Source organism: Tarenaya hassleriana, unplaced genomic scaffold, assembly GCF_000463585.1.
Source record: "Tarenaya hassleriana unplaced genomic scaffold, ASM46358v1 Cleome5, whole genome shotgun sequence".
In the NCBI taxonomy this organism is placed as follows: domain Eukaryota; kingdom Viridiplantae; phylum Streptophyta; class Magnoliopsida; order Brassicales; family Cleomaceae; genus Tarenaya; species Tarenaya hassleriana.
The window spans coordinates 3,156,305-3,168,516 of record NW_010967707.1 but is presented as its reverse complement, the minus strand read 5'-3'; the positions used below and the strand labels follow the sequence as shown (position 1 = coordinate 3,168,516).

Sequence of the window (12,212 nt, the reverse complement as noted above, 5' to 3'; positions counted from 1 at the left end):
TACACAGAAAAAAACATAGCATGTGAAATCGGAATCTTTGCCTTTTTATAGTTCTCTATCTCTCTAGTCTTTAGTTCCGACCACTCCCAATCACTAGGGCGGAAAGCTACCCATTTCTATTTGTGTATTAATTTTAGATAATATATGACAACTTAAAAGAAAAAAGTAAAAATAATATATCTTTTTGGAAAAAATATGGTAAAGTTTAAACAAGAAAAAAGTAGCTTTCAAATAACATATAATTATATTTGAATACAATTTTGATTTTAAAATAAATTTTATACGATTGTTTTGAATTAATTAGATATGAATCAAATTTTAATAAACATTACAATATCGAAATCAAATTTTTAGATGTTAATTACTTTTCCATACAAAAAAGAAAAAAAAAGAAAATATATAAAAATTAGATAGATATAATTTCTGAACTGAAAAATAACCAAATTGAATTTTAGAATATCAGTCCAACCTCAAAATAAAATACTTACAAAATTTGAGTGCAAAGTACATGAAACTTTACAAAATCATATACATTAGTCAAATACAAATATTTGTATACCATGCAATAATATGAAATGAAAAGGACTAACGGAGAAGAATGAACCAATAAATTCAAGTGGATATTTAGTTTTTGTGGTTTTTGATTTTAAGAAACAAGAGTTTTATGCAAGATTGGTAAATGTGGATATTATTCGTAAATCAAGTTTAACGGAATACTTTTTTTTGTAACCGAGACTTAGATGTTTGGAATTCATAAATACGAGTTCATATATTTAAAGATATTAATCTAATGTCAGATATATGTCTAATTCAATCAAAAATCTATCAAATCATAAAAAAATATATTCAATTATTTATTTTAACCAAAACAATCTTACAACATTAATATTTCTTATTTTTAAAATTTTACAAAATGTGCCTAATTTTTTATACATATGGCTCATTAGGAAGCCCATTAAGGATAATATCACAACAAACCCAAATATAGATGGGCCTTTTACAACAGATTAAGCTCAAAACATGGCATTTATCTTTCGTCACGAGGGATAGACTCACACCCGTTGCCAAACATCGCCAACCCTAATTCCTGGGCAGAATATATACGTCTTGTTTTCTCTCTCAATCCCTAACTGCTGCTGGTGCTGCTTCCATTAGCGTCGTCGACCGAGGTCTCTAAAGCCCTAACCCATGGCAACTCAGATCAGCAAAAAGAGGAAGGTGGTTCATTCATTCACTTATTGTTGGGCCTCTCTGGATTCAACGTTTTGGGAAAGATATTCGATTCTTATTTTTTCTTCGTCTGTTTTTGGTGGGTTTGGTGTTTTGTAGTTCGTCGCTGACGGAGTTTTCTTCGCCGAGCTCAACGAGGTTCTGACCAGAGAGCTCGCTGAAGATGGCTACTCCGGTGTGGAGGTCAGAGTCACTCCCATGCGTACTGAGATCATCATCAGAGCCACTCGTACCCAAAATGTTCTGGGTATGTCGTAGAATTCATTTACATTGTCCTGAATCTGTTCTCCGTACGAGATCTTTAGCTTTGAATGCAATATAGAAGTATCCACGATTCATTAGTTGATTCGAATTTTATGTGTGTGTCGATTTCTGGAGATCCCTTGGAGTGATTCTCTATTTCGATTGTTGGGTTTGTGGGATTTAGGTGAGAAGGGAAGGAGGATTAGGGAACTGACATCACTTGTTCAAAAGAGATTCAGATTCCCTCAGGACAGTGTTGAGCTTTATGCTGAGAAGGTTAACAACAGAGGTCTCTGTGCCATTGCCCAGGCTGAGTCTCTCCGCTACAAGCTCTTGGGTGGTCTTGCTGTTCGTAGGTACAGTATGTTTGCTGCTTTTGTGCTTATCAGCTTCTTGTTATGCTCTCAAGTTACGAAATTTATGTATGGTTTTAGTTATGAAGATCATATGTTGGGTCATCTAAAAAGCAAAATAGGCTATTCTGTACCAGTTTTGTGTCGGAAGGTGACAACATTAGTATAAGCTCCCCCATGACATGATTATTGTGTGAGCATGCTCTTTCATGCAGTAGCTCCATGGAGGGGACACAGTTTAACTCGGTAGACTTGTTTATGCACTCCTTTTAACATAATGGTAAATGCGTATCTTTGATGTCCATGTAATCAGGACTAATATATCCATCTTGAATGTTCCCTTTGTGCTTCAAGCCAATATCTTCAGGTAGGGTTGTCACAATGGGTAATCCAACCCATTTGGTTGGAACCCAACCCATTTAACCCAACCCATTTGACATCCCTATCTTCAGGTGTTTGGCTTTATGCATTTTGGGAGATTCATTGTTGTATCATCTTTAAAGCAAATAGGTTCCTGCTGTACTGATTTTGTGTCGGAAGATGATGATATTGATATAAGCTCCTCCATACCATCATCCTCGTGGAAGTCTTTATTTTCATACAGATGCTATGGAGGGCACACTATTTGATTTGATAAATGTATTTCTTGTTTGCAGGTTACAATTCTAAGCCATAGAAAGTTACTTGTCATGTCATTGTTTTTGTTTGCCTGAATGTTCCTCTGGTTTTTCATGATTGGAAGTTGTATATCTCGAGTATTATTTACCATTCAACCTCATTATAAGGACTAGTATCAGTCTGGTTCATTTTAATTCATCCTTCCATCTTGTTTTAGGGCTTGCTATGGTGTCTTGAGATTTGTCATGGAGAGCGGAGCCAAGGGTTGTGAGGTTTGCATTCGAATTTCTCCCCGACTGTATTCATTCTTCAAGTTCCATCATATACCCTTTTGTGGTGTTCTCTTTCTGAAGTCCAGCTTTGCTGTAACAGGTGATTGTCAGTGGAAAGCTTAGGGCTCAGCGTGCAAAATCGATGAAATTCAAGGACGGGTATATGATCTCCTCAGGTCAGCCATGCAAAGAATACATTGACTCGGCAGTCAGACACGTCCTCTTGAGACAGGTTCTTCATTTTCTCTTTTCAATTATCCATCTCACGTTTTCAGGTATCAAAGTCTCTGAATCATTGTAATGGTGTGATTGTGTTTAGGGTGTTCTTGGTATCAAGGTCAAGATCATGTTGGATTGGGACCCTAAGGGCAAGCATGGGCCCAAGACGCCACTTCCCGACCAGGTCACTATACATGCTCCCAAGGATGAGGAAGGACCCGCCCATGTTCCTGTTCAGGTCGTTCACCAACCCGTTGCAGTTCCAGTACCCGAGACCGAGATCCCTGTTATGGCTTAAAAATGTTTGAATCTCTCTTGCAATCATCCTTTTTTGGGTTCTTAATCGATTACTTGATGGGTTTAGGCTTTTGGTCTTTGTAATTGACTTGTCGGATTTGTGTTATAAACATTCAAGATCAAGATTTTGTTTAGCAGTGAATTTGTTGTGTTCTTGACAAAATAATTAAAGATAAAAGAGGCTGCTTCAAGCTTTTACAGGAAGCTTCACTGCAAGGGTATAATGGTAATTAGCGGTGACAAAAAATTTCAGTCGAAGGAAAAAAGTAAGTCACCGTCCAGATATGAGATTGGAAACTCGCGTGTCTCTATAGTTTCTCCCGCAAGATTCCGCCTCAATCTTCCTTTGTGAATTCTCTCGTCACCACCATATCCACTTGCGTCTTCTATTTCTCTCCGTAGTACTTCTCCTTTTTCGTTTCGGCTTCCCGATCTCCATTTCTAGGGTTTTGTCTCCTCGTCGGATCTCCCGATCGGAATCCATGCCGGTGAACTTGACTCCGAACGCCATCTCGGCGATAAACGCCGGCGACGTGAACTCGAGGCCTCTGGTTCAGGTTCTAGATATCAAGCTGATCGGAAGCAACCGGGAGAGACAGGAAATGACGAAGAACCAGGAGAGGTTCCGTTTCCTCATCTCCGATGGCGTCTCGGCTCAGCACGCGATGCTCGCGACTCAGCTCAACGACCGAGTCAAGACTGGTCAGGTTAAGAAGGGCTCCGTCATTCAGCTCATTGATTACATCTGCAGCGCCGTTCAAGGCCGCAAGTACGTTTCTCACGGTATTTGACTTTCGAATTGCGTCGTTGAATCGTGTTTCGTTGATTGATTGCTTGGCTTGTGGTTAATCTGGTGAAATGTGTGTTGAATTTCGATTTATTGTCCGAGTTTTTCCGGTATTTGAATTTCTGTTGAGTAATTCGTGTAATTCGTATCATGTGCACTTCGCAGGTGTTCCTATTCTGGAACAAGACTCTCAAGCATTCTTTCATGCTTGGTTTGCCTGTGATAGGCTATTGCTAAAATGAACCCGCAAAAGTAACAGTAGCTTTTCGTTCAAGTTGATTTTGTAGATCATATCTTTCACGTGTCATGGTCTGTTTCCATGATTCTCATTGCTTGTCTATGTCGTGATTTTGAATTCACGGGGATTGTGGTTGCCATATTTGATATCGATGAATGATTTGGCTAAAAGTTTGCTATTGGTCTATGTTTTGTGCTGTTGTCTTTGTAACTCATATTATTTACAAGCACCTTGGTTGGATGAAATTTTTTAATGACTTCCACAGCTGTGTGAATGTTTCTAGATGTTGTCTGCGGATGTGGCCATGGTTGTGTTTGTTTACGAGAGATAGTTACACATTTGCTTGGGTTGGTAATGGCACATTGGCCAGAGTTCTCCGGTCTATCTGAATGAGATTGCCTTACATCTTCTATGTCCCCTATGTGCAGGATTATTGTGGTGCTCAACATGGAGACTATAATACCTGATTGTGAAATTATCGGAAACCCCAAAACATCAACAGAATCAGAACCAGGGGCTCAAAAACCATCATCAGTTCTTGGCAATTTACAACCGCCAAATAGAGTGGTTTCTAATGAATCGGATTTTCAGAATCCTGTTAATAAAGCACCACCCAGGGGTGTAATTCAAAATCAAGCCAACAGCGCCCCGAATTTCCGGCCATCTGTTCAACCTGCATATCAACCACCTCCAAACTACAGAAATCATGGAGCAATAATGAAGAATGAGGCTCCAGCTCGAATCATTCCTATTGCTGCTCTCAATCCATACCAAGGTCGGTGGGCTATTAAGGCTAGAGTAACAGCGAAAGGAGAGATCAGGCGATACAACAATGCCCGGGGAGATGGGAAGGTTTTCTCCTTTGACCTGCTTGATTCTGATGGAGGGGAGATACGTGTTACCTGTTTCAATGCTGTTGTTGACCGCTTCTATGATGTTATCGAGGTCGGCAAGGTGTACTTGATTTCAAAGGGAAGCTTGAAGCCTGCTAAGAAAAATTTCAACCCCTTGAAGAATGATTGGGAGATTTTCTTGGAGTCAACCTCGACTGTGGATCTTTGCCCTGACGAAGATGGCTCCATACCAAGACAGCAGTTCTCCTTCCGACCCATAAGCGACATCGAGAACGCTGAGAACAATTCCATATTTGATGTCATTGGGGTTGTAACTTCTGTGAATCCCTCGGTCCCGATATTGAGGAAGAATGGGATGGAAACCCAAAGAAGAATCCTAAATCTGAAGGACGAATCTGGCAAGACTGTAGAGCTTACACTATGGGGGGATTTCTGCAACAGAGATGGTCGAGAACTTGAAGACATGGTCGACTCTGGCTTTTACCCAGTTTTAGCAGTCAAAGCTGGAAAAGTGAGCGACTTCAGCGGGAAGTCAATTGGGACAATATCTTCAACCCAGCTCTTTATAAATCCCGATTTTCCAGAAGCTCGTAGATTGAGAGATTGGTTTGATCGAGGGGGAAAGGATGCTGCCTCCATGTCCATCTCTAGAGACGGTATTTCTGGGGCTCCCAAGAACGAGATACGCAAAACTGTGTCTCAGATCAAAGATGAAGGTCTCGGGAGATCAGATAAGCCAGACTGGGTCACAGTGAAAGCGACCATTACGTTCATCAAAACCGATAATTTCTGTTACACAGCTTGCCCATTGATGATCGGAGATAGACAATGCAACAAGAAGGTAACACGGACAGGACAAAACAGGTGGCTATGTGACCGGTGCAATAAAGAGATGGACGAATGTGAATACAGATATCTTCTTCAGGTGCAGATCCAAGACCACACGGGTTTGACCTGGGTTACAGCGTTTCAGGAAGCCGGTGAAGAAATCATGGGATGTCCGGCCAAACAGCTATACAATTTGAAATACGAACTACAGGACGATACAAATTTCTCGGAGATTGTTCGAGGCAGACTCTTTCGTGAGTACCTCTTCAGGCTCAAGATCAAAGAGGAGATGTATGGCGACGAACAAAGAGTGAAGATCACGGTCGTCAAGGTGGACGAGGTGAATTACTCGTCCGAAAGTAAACACTTGCTCGAATCGCTCTCGAGGTTACATAGTTAGGGAGCAGCTCTGATACGCGAATCTCCACCTTCGATTTATTGTCGTCTTGGATAATCAATTAGGTTGAACGAGTCATTAGTATGATGAGAAGAATCTGTTACGTTGGTATTTTAATTTCAATGAATTCGAATTCCGGATTCCTATTTCTTCGTTTTCTGTTTTGTATCTATGCGGATGGGCTTTCGGTTCCAAGAATGCAGGAATAGAGGGAGGCTTCGGAGGGAAACTACATGAGACAGAACACAGAGTTCATTACTGAAACATTAAAAATGGATACACAAGCGAAGAATATTGAAGACAGAGACAACAAAGGTAAATCTCTCTGCGCTTCGGTATCTTAGCTTCTCTTGACAGGATCGAAGTTGGAGACACCGACAATGGCTCCGATGATGGCGGTGACCACAACGCCTCCGGCGGCGATGCTAAGCAAGAAGTTCTTTAGGGAAGGAGAGACGCCGGGTCCGGCGGCCTCGGCCACCTCCGGGATCACCATGGATGCCGTCAGGGCCGCCGCCGTGAGACCCGTCACCGCCTTCTCGATCTTGAGCTTCGAAGCCCTCACTTGAAGCCTACGCGCACCGCCGGAGGATGCTGGAGCCACCGCCGCTGCCTTCGAGAGCCTTGCCGGCAACGGCTTGAGGAAGGCGACGATGATGGCTGTGACCACAACGCCTCCGGCGGCGATGCTAAGCAAGAAGTTCTTTAGGGAAGGAGAGACGCCGGGTCCGGCGGCCTCGGCCACCTCCGGGATCACCATGGATGCCGTCAGGGCCGCCGCCGTGAGACCCGTCACCGCCTTCTCGATCTTGAGCTTCGAAGCCCTCACTTGAAGCCTACGCGCACCGCCGGAGGATGCTGGCCCCCCCGCCGCTGCCTTCGAGAGCCTTGCCGGCAACGGCTTGAGGAAGGCGACGGTGGTGGTGCGGGTTTGGGGAAGTGACGGCATCATCAGTGACACAGCCGAAGTGGAAGAAGCCATTGTTTCCTTGCCTTACAGGTTCTCTCTCTCTTTTGCTTGTCGTCTCGTCTTTTGGTGAGGAAATGGGAGAGAGTTGAGAGGAGAGGTGTAAGAATTTTGGGGAGATATGGAGGGAGGGGATGTGAGTCCGACGTGGCAGGCTGTTGGCTTGAATTGGTAGATAAGGTTATCTTCATTGATATTCTGGTTAGTCCAATTACATTTTCTGTTTCTTGGTCGAGGGTTCTCTCGGTGGATTTGGACCTGCCACGTGGCACGCATCTCATATCTGCCTGTTATTGGGCCTTTGAAATTATTTTCCTGGGCTTCTTGGTTGTTATTGGGCCCTTTTCATAAAATAATAAAAATAAAATGAAAATGAAAACATATATGGCGGTAATTTAATATAGTTTTGGGGTCGGTTGGTATTTGTTAAAATTTTGATGGTTAAAGTAGTAATATAGAATTTTTGTTCTAAAATTTTATTGTAATTTTATATTACTTTATGTGATTTTAAATTTTCAGTATTATATACAATTTTTTGGGGGGCAAAGCTGAACGTTCGATACGAGATTTTTCCTTAAATATAAAACCATGAAATACATTTAAAAAATTTGCAATCTAAAAATAATTTATGCATTTGATAGTATTGTGATGTAGTAATTATTTGAGTTTGCATTAAGTAACTGATTAGTTGTTAGTGCAGGCAAATTACGCTTTTTGATTAATTATGCATGTGTGGTCTCTCTAATGGATGGTCGGTCCATGCTCCATGGTATAATTTCTCTTCCCGTAATCATGCACTCATTTATTTTATTTAATTAATTAATTTATTTATTTTATCTTCCCATAATCCCACGCACCGCAAATGCTGAACAGTCACGTCTCGCCACTTTCGATACGTTGGGGAATCTTTCATTTGAATTTTAATTTTTTTTATATAAATCAAATTTATATCGTATTATCCAACAATATTTATTTTTAACTTAATAAAAAAGTAAATGGTTAAGATAAATAATATGCATATTTTTATTAAATTATCCTTCAAATACAAACACATACGTATATACACAGATGTAAGTATGCAATGCCAGAGGGCCATACCTCTCCGGTGGTACTTGTGCATGCATTGCAAAAACTACCAGAGGAAAATACAAACATGAAGCCGACAAGCTTTGCATGGAACCTGAAATGGGAGATAAATAATGGATAACATAAATTTAATTCAAAGATATATATATATATATATATATATATATATACAAAATACAACCAAAATATAACACAAAGGATTCGGACAAAATCAACAAACGAAATCAGCCACAGCTGGATTCATGTAAACTTATATATAAAAAGACAAATATATACACCTGGTCTGTTATAACAAATTTGCTTAATATATATTATCGTTTATTTTCAACTTAAACTGGTTCGTTATAACCAGTTTAAGTTGAGTTTAATAATTTTGGGTTTAGTTTTATTGCTATTTTCAATCTTGATAGAAAATTAAAACGAAAAATTCTTAAAATCAGACGGAACGGGACCCAATGATTTATAGATCCTCTAAACACCATTTAACGTTGAAGATTACATGAATTTTCTTTTATATATTAACAGAACTCTAATAAATTAGGAACGAAGCATGTGGTGAGGTTGAGAGTGTTGGAGACAAAATCCACATGCCAAAGCCCATGTGATCTCTTTCTCCCCCATGTTACTTATCAAAAGCTCATCCTCAGCTGTTTTCTTCCCCCACTTTATTTATTCTTCTTCTTCTTTTAAAATTATATAAAATAAAAAATTTTCTTTCAGTTATTAAATTTTAATAAAATAAAATAGTTTCTCACATACAAACCCAAACGTGATTTCTTTGAAATTTTCATAACATATAATATATATCCATGTTTTTTCAGAAACATTTTAATTAAAAGTATTTATTGAATTTAAAATTGTTTTCTTTTCTATTTTGTTATCAATGACAAGAATGGAGAACTAGTGAAAACAAATAATAATATAGAAGTGGACCTAGATTTAGAACGAGTGGTTAACAATGATTTTGAAGTTGTAATAAATTTGAGAAAAATCAAAATCCAATATGGAGATGAGTTGATGAATTCGGTCGATGTTAGATAAATTCGAGATTAAGACTATGTTATTGTTGTTAATGGCGATTTGAAGCGAACTTCAAATATTTATGTCCATTTATTTTGTAAAAGAATAAAAAGAAATAAATTATAAAATATATTTTTGTCTTTCTCTTGAATCCGATAAGACCCCATCTATAAACACTCCTAAGTCAAGGTCTATCTATGTTTTATAAAAGTCACAGAGATTTGTTTTTTGGTATATTTATAATGTCTCACGGAGGAAAACATGCAGAAAAATAAATGTCTCGTTTTATTTTACAATTTTTTTTTTAACTTCGTTAAAATATTATTGTGGATGTAGAATTTACAAATACACCTTAAATATATATTGAAGTAAAGGTACTTATTTGAAAAAAAAATTAGTGAATTTTTATACAGAGAAAAGTTTTCCAGGAATATATATATATATATTCATATTCTAAAAGCATTCTTTGACATTTTTCATTAGCTTAGACTTTCATTTCGTTACACATTAAATAATTGTTTTCAGAAGGGTAATCAATCCCTTGGATAAAGCTAGATTTATAACTATAGTATAACGTTAATGTATAATATTATCTGTCAGACCTTTTGGCCCATAAATGGCGGAGAGGGCCAACAGTCAAAAGTGGCAATTTGCTCTGACAATAAAGAGTATTGTAATAAAAAAACAAATAAATATTGAAATAAAAAAATATATAACTTTTTTTTTTTTAATTGTAAACAGAGGGTACGTGGCTTATGATCATCAATTAAAGACACAGAAAAACACATGCATAATACATTGTTATGTTGGATATTATTTGTCCGTGATATAATATGATGCTTGTATAGTAGTAAAGTATTCGAGTTATTATTTCTCTAATATCATTAAAAATATGGGTTTATTTTCAAAATTAAAAATTACCATGCGGAAAAAGCTGTACAAATTATATTCAAACAATGGAATCAAAATTTAAAAGTGAAAGTGCAAATATTTTAAAAGTGAATATTTTTGTTTTATTCTATAAAAGACCAAAATTTTAAAGTGAAAGTACACATATTTTTTTTAAATACAATACATATCAATTTCAATACAATAAATAAATACATATCAAATCAAATAATCCCATTGGTCCGTTCTAATTAAAACCGGAGGAAAATGAAGAGAAAGAACCTAGGCGAATGAGAAACTTCAATTCAATCATTGGAAAAAAAAAAAAGAGGGAGAGACTTTTTTTTTCCTCCAAAGGTCCCAAAGAAAAAAAAAATCTTGTATATAAACAACATACCGTCATCATCATATCTCCACATCTCTCTCTCTCTCTCCCTCTCTCTCTCTAGGAGCTATGGCTTCTTCATCTTCTTCGTGGAGTCCTGTATGTTTCTTGAGTGGTCTGCTGCTAATGGCGTCGACGTCAATGGCGGCTGCTCCACGGAAACCAGTGAACGTTCCCTTTGGTCGTAACTACGTACCCACCTGGGCTTTCGACCACATCAAGTACATCAATGGCGGCTCTGAAACCCAACTCGTCCTCGACAATTACACCGGTACATACACACATACAACATACCTCCATATTCATCATTGGTACTTATACACGTATACACCATGATGTCTCGAGATTCTCATTTATACTATCATGTGATTTTGTTTTCTATAAAATATTAAAATCCAAAAACATTTATTTGGGGATTTCTTTTGTCTTCTGAAATCTGAAACGTTATCGTATATTTTTTTTTAATTAAATAACCAAAAACAGGGACAGGGTTTCAATCGAAAGGCTCCTACTTGTTCGGCCACTTCAGCATGAAAATAAAGCTCCCGCCGGGTGACACAGCGGGCGTCGTCACCGCCTTCTACGTAAGTCAAAGGGCGGTCTCAAAATTTTCAAACGTTCAGATTTTTAAAATTTCAAATATCTCATATGGGCCCACATCAATATATTTCAAGATAATTTCATCATGTACGTAGAATTTTAAAACCCGGGTACAATAAAATATTTTTTTATATTCACACCGTTATTATCCTACCATTATATATATATATATATACACATAGTTTTGTTTTTTATAAATGGGTTTATTTATTTCTATATAAATAAAATTAAAATATAACAGTTGTCGTCGACGAACAACGAGCACGATGAGATAGACTTCGAGTTTCTGGGGAACAGAACAGGAGAACCTCCGATACTGCAGACTAATGTCTTCACCGGCGGCAAAGGAGACAGAGAGCAACGCATCTATCTCTGGTTCGACCCTTCCAAGGCTTACCACTCCTACTCTGTTCTCTGGAACCTCTACCAGATCGTGTATGTCTTCTCTCTCTCTCTCTATCTCTCTGTATACGTATATGTATCCGTATATACACGTACCCATTACACCAAATTTGTTGAAAGTTGTCGACTTTGCGTGAAATTGGGCGAAAAGATTCAAGCTTTTTGAGTGCAAATTTCAGAAGTTGCGATAAATAGCATTTGACGAGATGGAGAAAAGATGTCGAATTTATGTGAAATTGGTCAAAAAGATTCAAACTTTTATATGAAAGGGAGTAAAAGATTCAGTCTTTTTGAATGAAAGAATTTCAGAAGTTCGGATAAAATGCAGAATTCTTCTGTGTTTTTTTTTTTGAAGAAGAAAATACTATTTGAAAAAACTTTTGAGATTCTTCCTTTTTAAAAATCTCATTCCCATACACACATTTTTCCATGTTTTCTGAAATGGGGTCCATTTTCAAGTTCAACCCCCCAAATGTTGTAAACCAGAGAAAAATCACCAACCCGACCGGTTAACCCTTCCTCTTCCGA

The 12,212-nt window shown here is 38.1% G+C and overlaps 3 protein-coding genes across 4 annotated transcripts in view; all 3 read left to right on the top strand.

Moving 5' to 3' along the window:
- The first annotated feature begins 1,106 nt into the window (after positions 1-1,106).
- Positions 1,107-3,374, top strand: LOC104826583 (40S ribosomal protein S3-3-like). Its single transcript, XM_010559351.1, has 6 exons — positions 1,107-1,218; positions 1,330-1,477; positions 1,658-1,829; positions 2,662-2,716; positions 2,817-2,948; positions 3,036-3,374. Exons 1-6 carry the CDS (start codon positions 1,189-1,191, stop codon positions 3,231-3,233), a joined length of 735 nt encoding a protein of 244 aa, XP_010557653.1. The 5' UTR covers positions 1,107-1,188; the 3' UTR covers positions 3,234-3,374.
- A 134-nt stretch (positions 3,375-3,508) lies between these two features.
- Positions 3,509-6,478, top strand: LOC104826582 (replication protein A 70 kDa DNA-binding subunit A). Of its 2 annotated transcripts, none has more exons than XM_019204133.1 (2): positions 3,509-4,001; positions 4,686-6,478. In XM_019204133.1, the coding sequence occupies exons 1-2, from the start codon at positions 3,715-3,717 to the stop codon at positions 6,337-6,339; spliced, it is 1,941 nt and encodes a 646-aa protein (XP_019059678.1). In that variant the 5' UTR covers positions 3,509-3,714; the 3' UTR covers positions 6,340-6,478. The 2 variants fall into 2 exon arrangements, with proteins under 2 accessions (XP_019059678.1, XP_019059679.1); XM_019204134.1 differs by having other exon boundaries at positions 3,930-4,015.
- A 4,189-nt stretch (positions 6,479-10,667) lies between these two features.
- The window catches only part of LOC104826580 (xyloglucan endotransglucosylase/hydrolase-like), a 2,462-nt gene continuing 917 nt past the window's right edge, over positions 10,668-12,212 (top strand). Inside the window, exons 1-3 of the mRNA XM_010559344.2 lie at positions 10,668-10,953; positions 11,166-11,266; positions 11,524-11,717. Coding sequence (XP_010557646.1) covers positions 10,752-10,953; positions 11,166-11,266; positions 11,524-11,717 — 497 coding nt within the window. The 5' untranslated portion in view covers positions 10,668-10,751. The remainder of the gene's footprint in view (positions 10,954-11,165; positions 11,267-11,523; positions 11,718-12,212) is intronic.

Bases quoted from the DNA above. Each gene is read 5' to 3' on its own strand.
- LOC104826582 (XM_019204133.1), top strand. From the start codon at position 3,715: ATGCCGGTGAACTTGACTCCGAACGCCATCTCGGCGATAAACGCCGGC. The intron at 4,002-4,685 runs GTACGTTTCTCA...CCCTATGTGCAG, and splicing joins AGCGCCGTTCAAGGCCGCAA to GATTATTGTGGTGCTCAACA.
- LOC104826583 (XM_010559351.1), top strand. From the start codon at position 1,189: ATGGCAACTCAGATCAGCAAAAAGAGGAAG. The intron at 1,219-1,329 runs GTGGTTCATTCA...GGTGTTTTGTAG, and splicing joins AGATCAGCAAAAAGAGGAAG to TTCGTCGCTGACGGAGTTTT. The intron at 1,478-1,657 runs GTATGTCGTAGA...TGTGGGATTTAG, and splicing joins TCGTACCCAAAATGTTCTGG to GTGAGAAGGGAAGGAGGATT.